At 35.6% G+C, this 20,514-nt stretch overlaps 2 protein-coding genes across 3 annotated transcripts; both read left to right on the top strand.

Annotated features, from left to right (window-relative positions):
* Positions 1-8,053: 8,053 nt before the first annotated feature.
* LOC137577219 (uncharacterized) lies at positions 8,054-10,273 on the top strand. Of its 2 annotated transcripts, none has more exons than XM_068290623.1 (5): positions 8,054-8,242; positions 8,532-8,692; positions 8,762-8,869; positions 9,695-9,743; positions 9,812-10,273. In XM_068290623.1, coding segments are annotated over exons 1-5 (369 nt in total). In that variant the 5' UTR covers positions 8,054-8,241; the 3' UTR covers positions 9,862-10,273. The 2 variants fall into 2 exon arrangements, with proteins under 2 accessions (XP_068146724.1, XP_068146732.1); XM_068290631.1 differs by having other exon boundaries at positions 8,054-8,200.
* A 1,714-nt stretch (positions 10,274-11,987) lies between these two features.
* On the top strand, positions 11,988-20,311 carry LOC137576280 (uncharacterized). Its single transcript, XM_068289299.1, has 7 exons — positions 11,988-11,998; positions 15,283-15,378; positions 18,162-18,257; positions 18,589-18,749; positions 18,819-18,926; positions 19,747-19,795; positions 19,864-20,311. The coding sequence occupies exons 4-7, from the start codon at positions 18,636-18,638 to the stop codon at positions 19,911-19,913; spliced, it is 321 nt and encodes a 106-aa protein (XP_068145400.1). The 5' UTR covers positions 11,988-11,998; positions 15,283-15,378; positions 18,162-18,257; positions 18,589-18,635; the 3' UTR covers positions 19,914-20,311.
* Positions 20,312-20,514: the final 203 nt, after the last annotated feature.

Raw genomic sequence — 20,514 nt, forward strand, 5'->3', positions numbered from 1 at the left:
CGCGCGAGTGAGGATACCAGATCGTCTGGGAAAAACCACCTGTTGGCCCATTGCTGAAGGAGAGATGCCATACTCGGTCAGCCGGTTGTCGCTCGTTTTGTGTCGTCAGCTGTCAGTTTACTTATTTCATCATGGTCCGGACTTCGCAGAATAAACTGTGCCGAACTCTGAATTAAAGCATTTTAACCACTCATACTGGACGGTCCACATTTTAAACTTGACAAATCTGGTTTTAAAGTTACCAAATTTTTGCTGGTAAACGGACACTTTAAAATTACGGCATTTTTTACCTTACGAAAATGTTTTTATTTGATCTTGGAGCTAAGGCTATTGGGCTCAGCTGCGTTCCAAAGTTGGCCAAATTCCCTGTCGCAGCGATGTCGATAACAACAACAAGGGTTTTGTAGTTTGAAAAGCTTTGAACAGGTCAACTTTTAAAGTCTAGGCGGTGACCCAACATTGACCTTATTAACTATACAATGTTCTATCATTCAAGTTGACGTAAAGTTGAGATGACCCCACCCAAACACAACCTTTATTCGGTATACGTGTTGCAAGCGGCCATTTTTGAAGCTGTGCGCACCACAAAAGCAGCAGCGTAGCCTTGTATCTGTGTGCAGCTTCTTAAAAATGTTGTCCAGTTCAATGCGATGGTGTCGCTGGAAATTTACATATAATATTATAATATTGATAATATTAGATATGAAACCCCAAATCCCAAAATTTGAATCGAATCGGATAAATATAACACAAGTTACAGTCAATATAATAAGCTCTGCTCTGCTCCTAGCTCTGCTGGCAGCACTGCTTTCTGTCTAATACGTCATACGTCATCAACAGAGTACATGCATACACGCACGCACGCAACTCTACATAGACTGTATGTGTATGCGTGCGTTGTGTGCGTGCTCTGTTTTCAGCTGTCGCTTTCGCTATCTCTTTTCAGCTACCGCCACGGCAGAGCGTAGCGCATCATTTGTTTTTTGTGCTATAAGCTACACCAGAGCGTAGCGCGTCATTTGTTCTTGTGCTACAAGCTACAGCTGTAGTTTTTGACAAGACAAAACTGAGAGCATGGCAGAGCACAAACTTTTTATTTTTAGGCTACGGCTCCAGACAAAAATGACAGCCGTAGCAAGAGCATGGTACAATTTTTGTTGCTGCTACTGAAATTTAATTTATTTTAATTATCTTTAGCCAATATGTTTTGGAAAATGTTAAATGTTAATGTTAAAAAAAATTGGAGAGAGAATATAGAGAAAGAAAAAAGGTTTTTTTAATTTAAATAAGAAAATTAAAAATAAGTTTTCTTTATACTGACCTCCGTATAGGATGTGCTTAATCTGTTGTAATAGCCACCTCTTGCGACCCTACCAACTCCACCCGCTTCTGCTTGATCAGCAACTCCAACGCCTTGTCAAACCCACAAGTTCGTCTGTGGTTAGCCAAGCTACGGTTATTCCGAATACGATACATTTTACACTTAGTGCAATAGCTCGTATTCGGATCGGTGCACTCTGCCTGGTGTGACGTCATTTCGGCAACAATCCGAAAACGACGGCAACACAGTACACAGATGTGCTCCTTACCATAGTGAAACCATACACGCGAGTCTATGGTTTCAACGCGAGTTGTCGAGGGGACGCTGTGTCTTTCCGTCGGAGCCGCTACTTCCGTTTCCGGCACTGGATTCAAAGAAACCAGTGATTCTGGCCTTAAAGGCACAGAAAGCATTGGTTGGTTTTCAAGCAGTGCCGGCACTGGCTCAAATGGCAAGACAACCACTGGTTCGCGTTGAGCAGCCAGTGGCGGGTCAAGCGCAACCACTTGACCAACCAGTGGCGTATCACCGACAACCAGTGGTTGTGTTACCATTTCAGGCAGACTTTTCAACTCGTCCATTGCTTTCTCCTTCTGTTGGAAAAGAGAAGAATTTTCATATTACAAATATAATGAAAAAAAAAAAATGTTATTTTTAAACATACCCGTTCGGCATGCGCTATGACTACCTCCGCCAGAGCAACCGCCCTGTCCACCCGCCTGCCTTGTTCTGCCACCTGAAATTAAAAGAAAAATAAAAATAATTTTAATTTTTGTTTGTATATTGATGAATTGAGTTGCAGGGAAAGGAAAAAAAAAAAATTTCAAAATTTAAAATTTAATCAAATTATTGCAAAGGACTGCAAGGGAGGGGGTACTCACTAGCTTGCTATGTTCTGCCACCTGAAATTAAAAGAAAAAATAATCATTTTAATTTTTGTTTCTATATTGATGAATTGAGTTGCAGGGAAAGAAATTTCAAAATGTAAAAAAAATTTTTGCAAAGGACTGCAAGGGGGTATGCAAAGGAGTGCAAGGGGTATGGTAACTTTGGCATTGCCAAATGGAAGCTTCTAGTTTTAATTTTAATAAATGCATTAGATTATTATTACTTACTAATTCTTTGATGTCCTTCAAAATTAACATGGAATCCATTTTTGTTTTGTTAGATTTTATAAAGTCTGCAATAAATGTTAAAAATGTAATAATGAAATTTTATAAAATTTTCATTACTTACCTTTTCCGCTGCGGGTTTAAAAATTTAGCAAATTTCCCAAGGCATAGGTTACGCCGGAACTTGCTGTTCGGAACGTTGCAAAATTTCCCAAAAAGCACAATTTTCGTTTTTTGATTTTTTTTTTTTTTTTTTTATTTTTTTCAGGAAAAATTATTCTTAAAAGCTAAAATATAAACTAACTCCATCACTCCATCTAATATTAAATTATAATCACTTACATTACTAATCTTATCTAATGTAAAATACTGCCTAATTGTACTTAAAACTAATTTGCCAAAGCATTCAATTTTGTTATTGGATATATTTCCAAGCCAAATGTTTCTACTTTGTTGCAAGGATCCAAACTTCCTATTGCAAGTATGGATCCTTGCAACAACTATGGAGAGGGACTCCTTCTCTTTTGTGTAATACGTTTTCAATTCCGCTGGAACACCGAAGTCGCAGCACTCTAAAATTGCCAGATCTTCGGTGTCCAGCGGCCTTGAATACACATGACACAATGTGTTATCGGTGTGCCCGTCATGATTGAGCATTACATTCTGGAAATGAATGTAATCCCAAACAAAGGGGACTTTTCCATTATTTTCTAAGAAATGCTTTCGCACTCTCACATTAATTGCATTGCCATCAACAACGAAGCAAAGCAAATTAGTGGATATGTGTGCTTTAGTTACAAATTGAATTACTTGGTTTACTAATTTTATTATAGTATCAGCCGACATATATTGCTCCATTGTTATATTTAAATTTAGATAAATAACGCTCCTCTTGGAAACGTCTAACGACACAGCCATCATGCATAATATCTTGCCCACATCCCCGGTCCTGAATTTTTTTGTAGAGGATCCGGCTTCCTCAGTACCCTGTCCGGGTTTAATTGCAGTCTGTAATTAAAACGTATGTAATATATATTATATTGTATCAAAATTTTCGCTCTCTTTTACACTTACCAGGGGGGGGCAAGAAAAGTTCGTCGATGCTAATAAAAAAAGGCTCATTCATGAAAAGTTCCAAACCATTGAAATTTTGAATAATTCGACTTGGTTTGGTTTTTTCAAATTTCTCCAAATGTAGCTTAAATTCGGTAATTCCAGCTTCGACTTTCCATACTGGAATCCTTTTAATACATGAAATTTCGCTTTGCAAAATGTTAAATTTAAGGCACGCCATTGTTCTTCTTCTTTTGAAAATTTTATTGTGTTTTATTTTGAATTTACTTTTATCAGTTTCAAAAAGCCCGACTTTTCTCTCCCTTTTATTTGAATTTCGATTTCACTTCCATCTCTAAAGGGAAATTTTCCCGCATATTACTTTTGTTCAGATTTCTCATTTCTCCCATCTCTATTATTTACCCTCCAATGTATTTAAAACAGAATTATCTTTAAAACAGAATTATCTTTAAAACAGAATTATCTTCAAAGAAGAATCGCCGACATCTCCAAATGGGAATCAAAACAAAACGGCCGACTACTTCCAAAGACAGAGAAAGACGGTCCGAAATAACCAAATCATTCTGTCTCTTTCTATTTCCCGTGTTCTGCAAGAGTGAAAAAAAAAACCCGAAATATCAAAACAAATAAACTTTTCTTGGAGACATCGAATTTGTTTTTCTTTTTGAAAAGTCGTTTGGATAGTTATTAAAATTGAAAATAATTCTATATGTATATTTGTTTTTGCATTACAATTTCAAAGACAATTAAAAATTATTTAAAATTTTCATTTCATTGCAGCTTTCTTGTTTCTTAAAAGTGTGCGCATGAGCACATGTATAACAATATTTAAGCAAACCGCAGCCCATTTGTGGACAATACTCCAAGGATAAGCTGGTGAGCATTGGGCAAACAATTAATAGAAATACATAACCACAATACAATACGGCAACAATCCGAAAACGACGGCAACACAGTACACAGATGTGCTCCTTACCATAGTGAAACCATACACGCGAGTCTATGGTTTCAACGCGAGTTGTCGAGGGGACGCTGTGTCTTTCCGTCGGAGCCGCTACTTCCGTTTCCGGCACTGGATTCAAAGAAACCAGTGATTCTGGCCTTAAAGGCACAGAAAGCATTGGTTGGTTTTCAAGCAGTGCCGGCACTGGCTCAAATGGCAAGACAACCACTGGTTCGCGTTGAGCAGCCAGTGGCGGGTCAAGCGCAACCACTTGACCAACCAGTGGCGTATCACCGACAACCAGTGGTTGTGTTACCATTTCAGGCAGACTTTTCAACTCGTCCATTGCTTTCTCCTTCTGTTGGAAAAGAGAAGAATTTTCATATTACAAATATAATGAAAAAAAAATAAATGTTATTTTTAAACATACCCGTTCGGCCTGCGCTATGACTACCTCCGCCAGAGCAACCGCCCTGTCCACCCGCCTGCCTTGTTCTGCCAACTGAAATTAAAAGAAAAAGAAAAATAATTTTAATTTTTGTTTGTATATTGATGAATTGAGTTGCAGGGAAAGGAAAAAAATTCAAATTTCAAAATTTAAAATTTAACCAAATTATTGCAAAGGACTGCAAGGGAGGGGGTACTCACTAGCTTGCTATGTTCTGCCACCTGAAATTAAAAGAAAAAAATAATCATTTTAATTTTTGTTTCTATATTGATGAATTGAGTTGCAGGGAAAGAAATTTCAAAATGTAAAAAAAAATTTTTGCAAAGGACTGCAAGGGGGTATGCAAAGGAGTGCAAGGGGTATGGTAACTTTGGCATTGCCAAATGGAAGCTTCTAGTTTTAATTTTAATAAATGCATTAGATTATTATTACTTACTAATTCTTTGATGTCCTTCAAAATTGACACGGAATCCATTTTGCTTTTCTTAGATTTACAAACTCTGCAATAAATGTTAAAACTGTAATAATGAAATTTTATAAAATTTTCATTACTTACCTTTTCCGCTGCGGGTTTAAAAATTTTTCAAATTTCCCAAGGCATAGGTTACGCCGGAACTTGCTGTTCGGAACGTTGCAAAATTTCCCAAAAAGCACAATTTTCGTTTTTTTTTTTTTTTTTTTTTTTTTTTTTTTATTTTTAGGAAAAATTATTCTTAAAAGCTAAAATATAAACACTCCATCTAATATTAAATTATAATCGCTTACATTACTAATCTTATCTAATGTAAAATACTGCCTAATTGTACTTAAAACTAATTTGCCAAAGCATTCAATTTTGTTATTTGAAATATTCCCCAGCCATATGTTTCTACTTTGTTGCAAGGATCCAAACTTCCTATTGCAAGTATGGATCCTTGCAACAACTTTGGAGAGGGACTCCTTCTCTTTTGTGTAATGCGTTTTCAATTCCGCTGGAACACCGAAGTCGCAGCACTCTAAAATTGCCAGATCTTCGGTGTCCAGCGGCCTTGAATACACATGACACAATGTGTTATCGGTGTGCCCGTCATGATTGAGCATTACATTCTGGAAATGAATGTAATCCCAAACAAAGGGGACTTTTCCATTATTTTCTAAGAAATGCTTTCGCACTCTCACATTAATTGCATTGCCATCAACAACGAAGCAAAGCAAATTAGTGGATATGTGTGCTTTAGTTACAAATTCAATGACTTGGTTTACTAATTGTATTATAGTGTCTGCAGACATGTACTGCTCCATGGTCGTGTTTAGGTTCATGTAAATAATGCTCCTCTTCGAGCCGTCTAAGGAAACAGCCATCATGCATAAAATCTTGCCCACATCCCCGGTCCTGAATTTTTTGGTAGAGGATCCGGCTTCCTCAGTACCCTTTCCGGGTTTAATTGCAGTCTGTAATTAAAACGTATGTAATATACATATATTATATTGTATCAAAATTTTCGCTCTCTTTTACACTTACCAGGGGGGCAAGAAAAGTTCGTCGATGCTAATAAAGAAAGGCTCATTAACGAAAATTTCCAAACCATTGAAATTTTGAACAATTCGACTTGGTTTGGTTTTTTGAAATTTCTCCAAATGGACCTTAAATTCGTTAATTCCAGCTTCGACTTTCCATGCTGGAATCCTTTTAATGCAGGGAATTTCGCTTTGGAAAATGTTAAATTTCAAGCAAGCCATTGTTCTTCTTCTTTTAAAAAATTTTATTGTGTTTTATTTTGAATTTACTTTTATCAGTTTCAAAAAGCCCGACTTTTCTCTCCCTTTTATTTGAATTTCGATTTCATTTCCATCTCTAAAGGGAAATTTTCCCGCATATTTCTTTTGTTCATATTTCTAATTTCTCCCATCTCTATTATTTACCGTATTTAAAACAGAATTATCTTTAAAACAGATTATCTTTAAAACAGAATTATCTTCAAAGAAGAATCGCCGACATCGAATACACATGACACAATGTGTCATCGGTGTGCCCGTCATGATTGAGCATTACATTCTGGAAATGAATGTAATCCCAAACAAAGGGGACTTTTCCTTTATTATCTAGGAAATGCTTTCGCACTCTCACATTAATTGCATTGCCATCAACAACGAAGCAAAGCAAATTAGTGGATATGTGTGCTTTCGTTACAAATTTTATAATAGAATTAACCAATTCTATTATCGTGTCTGCAGACATGTACTGCTCCATGGTCGTGTTTAGGTTCATGTAAATAATGCTCCTCTTCGAGCCGTCTAAGGAAACAGCCATCATGCACAAGATCTTGCCCACATCCCCGGTCCTGAATTTTTTGTGGAGGATCCGGCTTCCTCAGTACCCTGTCCGGGTTTAATTGCAGTCTGTAATTAAAACGTATGTAATATATATTATATTTTAACAAAATTTTCGTTCTCTTTTAGACTTACCAGGGGGGGCAAGAAAAATTCGTCGATGCTTATGAAAAAAGGCTCATTCATGAATACCTCCAAAGCATTGAAATTTTGAATTATTCGGTTGGGTTTGTTATTTTGAAATTTCTCAAAATGTCCCTGAAATTCCACAATTCCAATTTTCTTACTGGAATCCTTTTTAAACAAGGAATTTCAGTACTTAAAACGTTCAATCTAAGGTTTGCCATGCTGATTTGCTTTTTGTAAATTTAATTGTGTTTTACTTTGAATTTACTTTTATCACTTTCAAAAAGCCCGACTTTTCTCGCCCTTTTATTTGAATTTCGATTTCATTTCCATCTCTAAAGGGAAATTTTCCCGCATATTACTTTTGTTCAGATTTCTCATTTCTCCCATCTCTATTATTTCCCCTCCAATGTATTTAAAACAGAATTATCTTTAAAACAGAATTATCTTCAAAGAAGAATCGCCGACCTCTCCAAATGGGAATCAAAACAAAACGGCCGACCACTTCGAAAGACAGAGACAGAGAGAGACGGTCCGAAATTGCCCAATCATTCTGTCTCTTTCTATTTCCCGTGTTCTGCAAGAGTGAAAAAAAAAACCCGAAATATCAAAACAAATAAACTTTTCTTGGAGACATCGAATTTGTTTTTCTTTTTGAAAAGTCGTTTGGATAGTTATTAAAATTGAAAATAATTCTATATGTATATTTGTTTTTGCATTACAATTTCAAAGACAATTAAAAATTATTTAAAATTTTCATTTCATTGCAGCTTTCTTGTTTCTTAAAAGTGTGCGCATGAGCACATGTATAACAATATTTAAGCAAACCGCAGCCCATTTGTGGACAATACTCCAAGGATAAGCTGGTGAGCATTGGGCAAACAATTAATCAATTTATAAAGTTTTAAGTAAGTTTTGAAAACATTTCTTGATCGTGTGAAAAGGGCTTAAGTTTCGTAATCAAAAGTAAAACATTCATAAACCAAATAAGTCTGAATGCAACGAGTCCTCCAAAACAAAGTTCCTGATATTTGTTAGTATAAACACTTTGATCTATGAATTCAGACCGTTTAACAAAAGGATCAGGATACACTCGTTCCATATACGTTTTACCAATAATATATTACTTTAGATCACTGAACAGGTCCTAGAAGTATCTTAATTTTCCTTTTCATACTATTTAATTTCTTCTTGCAGTGTCAAATACTCAACGAAAAGCTCAATCCCCACAAGAATCGCAAACAATGCGCATCTTATGGCAATGCGTATGGGAGGCGGATGTCTATTTGGTTGTTCAACTAACTGAAGATATGAGCTATATACCGTTAAGCAGTCAACAGCGCCTAGAGTTTGGTCAGGTTAGTGGAGAATATAGGAAACCTTTTTAAAGCAGAATTAATTGCCTTTCTTTTTCCAATTTATGACAGTTCCAAGTGTATCAGGAATTCTCACAAACTACAGTGCTAATACATTGCCTTGAAGGTGGCGTAAACTTAACTGCGGATTTATTGCTCTATACTTTAGATCATAATGAGGTAAGAGATGAAATTTTCAGCTTCTTGAAGTTTAGTCTAGAGTCAACACATTTACTAGAATGTTGATAAGTTTGTAACCAAAAATATATACATAAATATGTAGGTAATATATTTTTATGAGACCTACGGCTTTATCTGAACCACAATAGAAACCTTCAGAATGCTCTTAAATTGTTAACCAATGATAAAGATTAGACATTCTCAGAATTCTTTCCTTCTTCCCATACTTAAATGCTATCTAAAAGAGTTGATAATTTATGAAAGGTTCTTAAAAGTTAATACTTTTTATGCGCTATTATGAGGAATTTTTTAAGAAGGTATGCATTTCGAAATCAAGTTCATATTGTTTTTGATCTGAGAGGACAAACAACTAACAATTACTATGATGACCATGGCCTTTTGTGCCCTAAGTATTTCAGTTTAATTCAATTTTATCGTTTTTAAGTATGCATAAAAATGAACAAGTTTCTTACTTAAGACTTGCTATATATAAATACATATGTACATATGTATATATACATATATTTCATGTTTTCAACTGTTCTTCCATTCTGTGCAAGCTCTTTTACCATATTTATATACATATACATATATATATAAACACATATCGTATATCCCAAATCGATTAACACTTGATCGACCAACGAATTGACTTGATTGTAATCATAACTTTGAAAATTTTGTTACCGAAACTTAAAGCAATATTATTTTATTGATTCTAATGCTCTTAGGTTTAAAGCCAAATTATTTATATATACAATATACATAAATGTTATTTTTTTTTTTTTCTAACTAAAGATCCTTTTATTCTTTATATAAAAACAGGTCCAAGAGTTCAAAGCAAAGGAAGGAGCCAAATCACCAACTATTCCAAGTAAACAAGTTACATATGTACATAATTTTTCCTCTTAACTTTATTAACATGATATATGGGCATTACAGGTCAATCGCAGTACTCGAATGGTTACTACGGCGGTTTCTTTGGCAAATAATCAACAATCAATCTACTGTACAATAAAACGTTGATTTCTGGATCTGGCTCGGTAGGCCCTGTTTGATAGACTGGCTGCACTTGACCCGTCAACTGTTGGATAATGCCGTTAATAGTGGTCAAGACACCTCCCACCAATTGTCCAGGTGTCACAGGTGGCTGATAGAAGCAAGTAACAAACAATAATTAATTTAGCGATAAAAGTAACCTTTTGAATTGAAACGTACGGCTCCTGCAAAATCATAGTAAACACGATTGGGTACTGGTCTTCAAACAGGATAATTGGGATCCACTGATTGGGTGGCAAATATTGGTTCTGTGGCACTGGTGGCTCCGAATGGGTCCAGGCAGCCAAACAAACTAGCAGAGCAATCGATGTAAAGCACTAGAAAAACGATTGAAAATGTTAAAAGGTTAAGTAGTCTAGCTTCAGTTTTCACTTTCTTCAAGTGCTTCAAAGTCGTAACAACAAAATTTATTATCTAAATTTTCAACTATCTTTTCGTTTGTGACGGGGCGACGGGCGACTATATCTTATAGCTCCCATAGGAACAATCATCGGAAAACAGTCGCTCTGATTAATAACTTTGTTTTTTCCTATGTAAGCCGTTTCACAAACATTAGACATTAAAGAAACCCTTTAAAACGTATTTCTCACTTTGAAGACCATAGGTAAGGAGAGTGTGACAAAAAACTATACAAACATTGACGCGGAAGTTATCGAGGTTAGCCCCTGCCCTCTGTTTGTTTTATTATTTGTTTTGAAAGTAACGGAATCAAAGAGCTTACTAAAACAACGAGAAAGACAAAGCACCAAAAAGAAAAAGGGAAGCAATTTGTTAAGAAAAGTATACAAAGAGAAAAAAGCGAAAAAAAAATGCGAGAAAGAACAAAATTGAATCCTCCTCCCCACACTCCTCATCATTGCATCTCTTTCTCTTTTGTATTCCTCTTTGGTCTGCATTCGTGTCCTCTTTCTGCGTGAAATTCTTCCCGCGCGAGTGAGGATACCAGATCGTCTGGGAAAAACCACCTGTTGGCCCATTGCTGAAGGAGAGATGCCATACTCGGTCAGCCGGTTGTCGCTCGTTTTGTGTCGTCAGCTGTCAGTTTACTTATTTCATCATGGTCCGGACTTCGCAGAATAAACTGTGCCGAACTCTGAATTAAAGCATTTTAACCACTCATACTGGACGGTCCACATTTTAAACTTGACAAATCTGGTTTTAAAGTTACCAAATTTTTGCTGGTAAACGGACACTTTAAAATTACGGCATTTTTTACCTTACGAAAATGTTTTTATTTGATCTTGGAGCTAAGGCTATTGGGCTCAGCTGCGTTCCAAAGTTGGCCAAATTCCCTGTCGCAGCGATGTCGATAACAACAACAAGGGTTTTGTAGTTTGAAAAGCTTTGAACAGGTCAACTTTTAAAGTCTAGGCGGTGACCCAACATTGACCTTATTAACTATACAATGTTCTATCATTCAAGTTGACGTAAAGTTGAGATGACCCCACCCAAACACAACCTTTATTCGGTATACGTGTTGCAAGCGGCCATTTTTGAAGCTGTGCGCACCACAAAAGCAGCAGCGTAGCCTTGTATCTGTGTGCAGCTTCTTAAAAATGTTGTCCAGTTCAATGCGATGGTGTCGCTGGAAATTTACATATAATATTATAATATTGATAATATTAGATATGAAACCCCAAATCCCAAAATTTGAATCGAATCGGATAAATATAACACAAGTTACAGTCAATATAATAAGCTCTGCTCTGCTCCTAGCTCTGCTGGCAGCACTGCTTTCTGTCTAATACGTCATACGTCATCAACAGAGTACATGCATACACGCACGCACGCAACTCTACATAGACTGTATGTGTATGCGTGCGTTGTGTGCGTGCTCTGTTTTCAGCTGTCGCTTTCGCTATCTCTTTTCAGCTACCGCCACGGCAGAGCGTAGCGCATCATTTGTTTTTGTGCTATAAGCTACACCAGAGCGTAGCGCGTCATTTGTTTTTGTGCTACAAGCTACAGCTGTAGTTTTTGACAAGACAAAACTGAGAGCATGGCAGAGCACAAACTTTTTATTTTTAGGCTACGGCTCCAGACAAAAATGACAGCCGTAGCAAGAGCATGGTACAATTTTTGTTGCTGCTACTGAAATTTAATTTATTTTAATTATCTTTAGCCAATATGTTTTGGAAAATGTTAAATGTTAATGTTAAAAAAATTGGAGAGAGAATATAGAGAAAGAAAAAAGGTTTTTTTAATTTAAATAAGAAAATTAAAAATAAGTTTTCTTTATACTGACCTCCGTATAGGATGTGCTTAATCTGTTGTAATAGCCACCTCTTGCGACCCTACCAACTCCACCCGCTTCTGCTTGATCAGCAACTCCAACGCCTTGTCAAACCCACAAGTTCGTCTGTGGTTAGCCAAGCTACGGTTATTCCGAATACGATACATTTTACACTTAGTGCAATAGCTCGTATTCGGATCGGTGCACTCTGCCTGGTGTGACGTCATTTCGGCAACAATCCGAAAACGACGGCAACACAGTACACAGATGTGCTCCTTACCATAGTGAAACCATACACGCGAGTCTATGGTTTCAACGCGAGTTGTCGAGGGGACGCTGTGTCTTTCCGTCGGAGCCGCTACTTCCGTTTCCGGCACTGGATTCAAAGAAACCAGTGATTCTGGCCTTAAAGGCACAGAAAGCATTGATTGGTTTTCAAGCAGTGCCGGCACTGGCTCAAATGGCAAGACAACCACTGGTTCGCGTTGAGCAGCCAGTGGCGGGTCAAGCGCAACCACTTGACCAACCAGTGGCGTATCACCGACAACCAGTGGTTGTGTTACCATTTCAGGCAGACTTTTCAACTCGTCCATTGCTTTCTCCTTCTGTTGGAAAAGAGAAGAATTTTCATATTACAAATATAATGAAAAAAAAATAAATGTTATTTTTAAACATACCCGTTCGGCCTGCGCTATGACTACCTCCGCCAGAGCAACCGCCCTGTCCACCCGCCTGCCTTGTTCTGCCAACTGAAATTAAAAGAAAAAGAAAAATAATTTTAATTTTTGTTTGTATATTGATGAATTGAGTTGCAGGGAAAGAAAAAAAAATTCAAATTTCAAAATTTAAAATTTAACCAAATTATTGCAAAGGACTGCAAGGGAGGGGGTACTCACTAGCTTGCTATGTTCTGTCACCTGAAATTAAAAGAAAAAATAATCATTTTAATTTTTGTTTCTATATGAATTGAGTTGCAGGGAAAGAAATTTCAATATGTAAAAAAATTATTGCAAAGGACTGCAAGGGAGGGGGTACTCACTAGCTTGCTATGTTCTGTCACCTGAAAGTAAAAGAAAAAATAATCATTTTAATTTTTGTTTCTATATGAATTGAGTTGCAGGGAAAGAAATTTCAATATGTAAAAAAATTTTTGCAAAGGACTGCAAGGGGGTATGCAAAGGAGTGCAAGGGGTATGGTAACTTTGGCATTGCCAAATGGAAGCTTCTAGTTTTAATTTTAATAAATGCATTAGATTATTATTACTTACTAATTCTTTGATGTCCTTCAAAATTAACATGGAATCCATTTTTGTTTTGTTAGATTTTATAAAGTCTGCAATAAATGTTAAAAATGTAATAATGAAATTTTATAAAATTTTCATTACTTACCTTTTCCGCTGCGGGTTTAAAAATTTAGCAAATTTCCCAAGGCATAGGTTACGCCGGAACTTGCTGTTCGGAACGTTGCAAAATTTCCCAAAAAGCACAATTTTCGTTTTTTGATTTTTTTTTTTTTTTTTTTTTTATTTTTTTCAGGAAAAATTATTCTTAAAAGCTAAAATATAAACTAACTCCATCACTCCATCTAATATTAAATTATAATCACTTACATTACTAATCTTATCTAATGTAAAATACTGCCTAATTGTACTTAAAACTAATTTGCCAAAGCATTCAATTTTGTTATTGGATATATTTCCAAGCCAAATGTTTCTACTTTGTTGCAAGGATCCAAACTTCCTATTGCAAGTATGGATCCTTGCAACAACTATGGAGAGGGACTCCTTCTCTTTTGTGTAATACGTTTTCAATTCCGCTGGAACACCGAAGTCGCAGCACTCTAAAATTGCCAGATCTTCGGTGTCCAGCGGCCTTGAATACACATGACACAATGTGTTATCGGTGTGCCCGTCATGATTGAGCATTACATTCTGGAAATGAATGTAATCGCAAACAAAGGGGACTTTTCCATTATTTTCTAAGAAATGCTTTCGCACTCTCACATTAATTGCATTGCCATCAACAACGAAGCAAAGCAAATTAGTGGATATGTGTGCTTTAGTTACAAATTGAATTACTTGGTTTACTAATTTTATTATAGTATCAGCCGACATATATTGCTCCATTGTTATATTTAAATTTAGATAAATAACGCTCCTCTTGGAACCGTCTAACGACACAGCCATCATGCATAATATCTTGCCCACATCCCCGGTCCTGAATTTTTTTGTAGAGGATCCGGCTTCCTCAGTACCCTGTCCGGGTTTAATTGCAGTCTGTAATTAAAACGTATGTAATATATATTATATTGTATCAAAATTTTCGCTCTCTTTTACACTTACCACCGGGGGGCAAGAAAAGTTCGTCGATGCTAATAAAAAAAGGCTCATTCATGAAAAGTTCCAAACCATTGAAATTTTGAATAATTCGACTTGGTTTGGTTTTTTCAAATTTCTCCAAATGTAGCTTAAATTCGGTAATTCCAGCTTCGACTTTCCATACTGGAATCCTTTTAATACATGAAATTTCGCTTTGCAAAATGTTAAATTTAAGGCACGCCATTGTTCTTCTTCTTTTGAAAATTTTATTGTGTTTTATTTTGAATTTACTTTTATCAGTTTCAAAAAGCCCGACTTTTCTCTCCCTTTTATTTGAATTTCGATTTCACTTCCATCTCTAAAGGGAAATTTTCCCGCATATTACTTTTGTTCAGATTTCTCATTTCTCCCATCTCTATTATTTACCCTCCAATGTATTTAAAACAGAATTATCTTTAAAACAGAATTATCTTTAAAACAGAATTATCTTCAAAGAAGAATCGCCGACATCTCCAAATGGGAATCAAAACAAAACGGCCGACTACTTCCAAAGACAGAGAAAGACGGTCCGAAATAACCAAATCATTCTGTCTCTTTCTATTTCCCGTGTTCTGCAAGAGTGAAAAAAAAACCCGAAATATCAAAACAAATAAACTTTTCTTGGAGACATCGAATTTGTTTTTCTTTTTGAAAAGTCGTTTGGATAGTTATTAAAATTGAAAATAATTCTATATGTATATTTGTTTTTGCATTACAATTTCAAAGACAATTAAAAATTATTTAAAATTTTCATTTCATTGCAGCTTTCTTGTTTCTTAAAAGTGTGCGCATGAGCACATGTATAACAATATTTAAGCAAACCGCAGCCCATTTGTGGACAATACTCCAAGGATAAGCTGGTGAGCATTGGGCAAACAATTAAGAGAAATACATAACCACAATACAATACGGCAACAATCCGAAAACGACGGCAACACAGTACACAGATGTGCTCCTTACCATAGTGAAACCATACACGCGAGTCTATGGTTTCAACGCGAGTTGTCGAGGGGACGCTGTGTCTTTCCGTCGGAGCCGCTACTTCCGTTTCCGGCACTGGATTCAAAGAAACCAGTGATTCTGGCCTTAAAGGCACAGAAAGCATTGGTTGGTTTTCAAGCAGTGCCGGCACTGGCTCAAATGGCAAGACAACCACTGGTTCGCGTTGAGCAGCCAGTGGCGGGTCAAGCGCAACCACTTGACCAACCAGTGGCGTATCACCGACAACCAGTGGTTGTGTTACCATTTCAGGCAGACTTTTCAACTCGTCCATTGCTTTCTCCTTCTGTTGGAAAAGAGAAGAATTTTCATATTACAAATATAATGAAAAAAAATAAATGTTATTTTTAAACATACCCGTTCGGCCTGCGCTATGACTACCTCCGCCAGAGCAACCGCCCTGTCCACCCGCCTGCCTTGTTCTGCCAACTGAAATTAAAAGAAAAAGAAAAATAATTTTAATTTTTGTTTGTATATTGATGAATTGAGTTGCAGGGAAAGAAAAAAAAATTCAAATTTCAAAATTTAAAATTTAACCAAATTATTGCAAAGGACTGCAAGGGAGGGGGTACTCACTAGCTTGCTATGTTCTGCCACCTGAAATTAAAAGAAAAAAATAATCATTTTAATTTTTGTTTCTATATTGATGAATTGAGTTGCAGGGAAAGAAATTTCAAAATGTAAAAAAAATTTTTGCAAAGGACTGCAAGGGGGTATGCAAAGGAGTGCAAGGGGTATGGTAACTTTGGCATTGCCAAATGGAAGCTTCTAGTTTTAATTTTAATAAATGCATTAGATTATTATTACTTACTAATTCTTTGATGTCCTTCAAAATTGACACGGAATCCATTTTGCTTTTCTTAGATTTACAAACTCTGCAATAAATGTTAAAACTGTAATAATGAAATTTTATAAAATTTTCATTACTTACCTTTTCCGCTGCGGGTTTAAAAATTTTTCAAATTTCCCAAGGCATAGGTTACGCCGGAACTTGCTGTTCGGAACGTTGCAAAATTTCCCAAAAAGCACAATTTTCGTTTTTTGAATTTTTTTTTTTTTTTTTTTTTTATTTTTAGGAAAAATTATTCTTAAAAGCTAAAATATAAACACTCCATCTAATATTAAATTATAATCGCTTACATTACTAATCTTATCTAATGTAAAATACTGCCTAATTGTACTTAAAACTAATTTGCCAAAGCATTCAATTTTGTTATTTGAAATATTCCCCAGCCATATGTTTCTACTTTGTTGCAAGGATCCAAACTTCCTATTGCAAGTATGGATCCTTGCAACAACTTTGGAGAGGGACTCCTTCTCTTTTGTGTAATGCGTTTTCAATTCCGCTGGAACACCGAAGTCGCAGCACTCTAAAATTGCCAGATCTTCGGTGTCCAGCGGCCTTGAATACACATGACACAATGTGTTATCGGTGTGCCCGTCATGATTGAGCATTACATTCTGGAAATGAATGTAATCCCAAACAAAGGGGACTTTTCCATTATTTTCTAAGAAATGCTTTCGCACTCTCACATTAATTGCATTGCCATCAACAACGAAGCAAAGCAAATTAGTGGATATGTGTGCTTTCGTTACAAATTGAATTACAGAGTTAACTAACTGTATTATCGTCTCTGCACACATGTACTGCTCCATGGTCGTGTTAAGGTTCATATGAATAATGCTCCTCTTCGAACCGTCTAAGGAAACAGCCATCATGCATAATATCTTGCCCACATCCCCGGTCCTGAATTTTTTTGTAGAGGATCCGGCTTCCTCAGTACCCTGTCCGGGTTTAATTGCAGTTTGTAATTAAAACGTATGTAATATATATTATATTGTATCAAAATTTTCGCTCTCTTTTACACTTACCAGGGGGGCAAGAAAAGTTCGTCGATGCTAATAAAAAAAGGCTCATTCATGAAAAGTTCCAAACCATTGAAATTTTGAATAATTCGACTTGGTTTGGTTTTTTCAAATTTCTCCAAATGTAGCTTAAATTCGGTAATTCCAGCTTCGACTTTCCATACTGGAATCCTTTTAATACATGAAATTTCGCTTTGCAAAATGTTAAATTTAAGGCACGCCATTGTTCTTCTTCTTTTGAAAATTTTATTGTGTTTTATTTTGAATTTACTTTTATCAGTTTCAAAAAGCCCGACTTTTCTCTCCCTTTTATTTGAATTTCGATTTCATTTCCATCTCTAAAGGGAAATTTTTTTATTACTTTTGTTCATATTTCTCATTTCTCCCATCTCTATTATTTACCGTATTTAAAACAGAATTATCTTTAAAACAGATTATCTTTAAAACAGAATTATCTTCAAAGAAGAATCGCCGACATCTCCAAATGGGAATCAAAACAAAACGGCCGACCACTTCGAAAGACAGAGACAGAGAGAGACGGTCCGAAATTGCCCAATCATTCTGTCTCTTTCTATTTCCCGTGTTCTGCAAGAGTGAAAAAAAAAACCCGAAATATCAAAACAAATAAACTTTTCTTGGAGACATCGAATTTGTTTTTCTTTTTGAAAAGTCGTTTGGATAGTTATTAAAATTGAAAATAATTCTATATGTATATTTGTTTTTGCATTACAATTTCAAAGACAATTAAAAATTATTTAAAATTTTCATTTCATTGCAGCTTTCTTGTTTCTTAAAAGTGTGCGCATGAGCACATGTATTACAATATTTAAGCAAACCGCAGCCCATTTGTGGACAATACTCCAAGGATAAGCTGGTGAGCATTGGGCAAACAATTAATCAATTTATAAAGTTTTAAGTAAGTTTTGAAAACATTTCTTGATCGTGTGAAAAGGGCTTAAGTTTCGTAATCAAAAGTAAAACATTCATAAACCAAATAAGTCTGAATGCAACGAGTCCTCCAAAACAAAGTTCCTGATATTTGTTAGTATAAACACTTTGATCTATGAATTCAGACCGTTTAACAAAAGGATCAGGATACACTGGTTCCATATACGTTTTACCAATAATATATTACTTTAGATCACTGAACAGGTCCTAGAAGTATCTTAATTTTCCTTTTCATACTATTTAATTTCTTCTTGCAGTGTCAAATACTCAACGAAAAGCTCAATCCCCACAAGAATCGCAAACAATGCGCATCTTATGGCAATGCGTATGGGAGGCGGATGTCTATTTGGTTGTTCAACTAACTGAAGATATGAGCTATATACCGTTAAGCAGTCAACAGCGCCTAGAGTTTGGTCAGGTTAGTGGAGAATATAGGAAACCTTTTTAAAGCAGAATTAATTGCCTTTCTTTTTCCAATTTATGACAGTTCCAAGTGTATCAGGAATTCTCACAAACTACAGTGCTAATACATTGCCTTGAAGGTGGCGTAAACTTAACTGCGGATTTATTGCTCTATACTTTAGATCATAATGAGGTAAGAGATGAAATTTTCAGCTTCTTGAAGTTTAGTCTAGAGTCAACACATTTACTAGAATGTTAATAAGTTTGTAACCAAAAATATATACATAAATAGGTAATATCTTTTTATGAGACCTACGGCTTTATCTGAACCACAATAGAAACCTTCAGAATGCTCTTAAATTGTTAACCAATGATAAAGATTAGACATTCTCAGAATTCTTTCCTTCTTCCCATACTTAAATGCTATCTAAAAGAGTTGATAATTTATGAAAGGTTCTTAAAAGTTAATACTTTTTATGCGCTATTATGAGGAATTTTTTAAGAAGGTATGCATTTCGAAATCAAGTTCATATTGTTTTTGATCTGAGAGGACAAACAACTAACAATTACTATGATGACCATGGCCTTTTGTGCCCTAAGTATTTCAGTTTAATTCAATTTTATCGTTTTTAAGTATGCATAAAAATGAACAAGTTTCTTACTTAAGACTTGCTATATATAAATACATATGTACATATGTATATATACATATATTTCATGTTTTCAACTGTTCTTCCATTCTGTGCAAGCTCTTTGACCATATTTATATACATATACATATATATATAAACACATATCGTATATCCCAAATCGATTAACACTTGATCGACCAACGAATTGACTTGATTGTAATCATAACTTTGAAAATTTTGTTACCGAAACTTAAAGCAATATTATTTTATTGATTCTAATGCTCTTAGGTTTAAAGCCAAATTATTTATATATACAATATACATAAATGTTATTTTTTTTTTTTCTAACTAAAGATCCTTTTATTCTTTATATAAAAACAGGTCCAAGAGTTCAAAGCAAAGGAAGGAGCCAAATCAACAACTATTCCAAGTAAACAAGTTACATATGTACATAATTTTTCCTCTTAACTTTATTAACATGATATATGGGCATTACAGGTCAATCGCAGTACTCGAATGGTTACTACGGCGGTTTCTTTGGCAAATAATCAACAATCAATCTACTGTACAATAAAACGTTGATTTCTGGATCTGGCTCGGTAGGCCCTGTTTGATAGACTGGCTGCACTTGACCCGTCAACTGTTGGATAATGCCGTTAATAGTGGTCAAGACACCTCCCACCAATTGTCCAGGTGTCACAGGTGGCTGATAGAAGCAAGTAACAAACAATAATTAATTTAGCGATAAAAGTAACCTTTTGAATTGAAACGTACGGCTCCTGCAAAATCATAGTAAACACGATTGGGTACTGGTCTTCAAACAGGATAATTGGGATCCACTGATTGGGTGGCAAATATTGGTTCTGTGGCACTGGTGGCTCCGAATGGGTCCAGGCAGCCAAACAAACTAGCAGAGCAATCGATGTAAAGCACTAGAAAAACGATTGAAAATGTTAAAAGGTTAAGTAGTCTAGCTTCAGTTTTCACTTTCTTCAAGTGCTTCAAAGTCGTAACAACAAAATTTATTATCTAAATTTTCAACTATCTTTTCGTTTGTGACGGGGCGACGGGCGACTATATCTTATAGCTCCCATAGGAACAATCATCGGAAAACAGTCGCTCTGATTAATAACTTTGTTTTTTCCTATG

Source organism: Drosophila tropicalis, unplaced genomic scaffold (genome assembly GCF_018151085.1).
Source record: "Drosophila tropicalis isolate 14030-0801.00 unplaced genomic scaffold, ASM1815108v1 contig_1187, whole genome shotgun sequence".
Lineage (NCBI taxonomy): Eukaryota > Metazoa > Arthropoda > Insecta > Diptera > Drosophilidae > Drosophila > Drosophila tropicalis.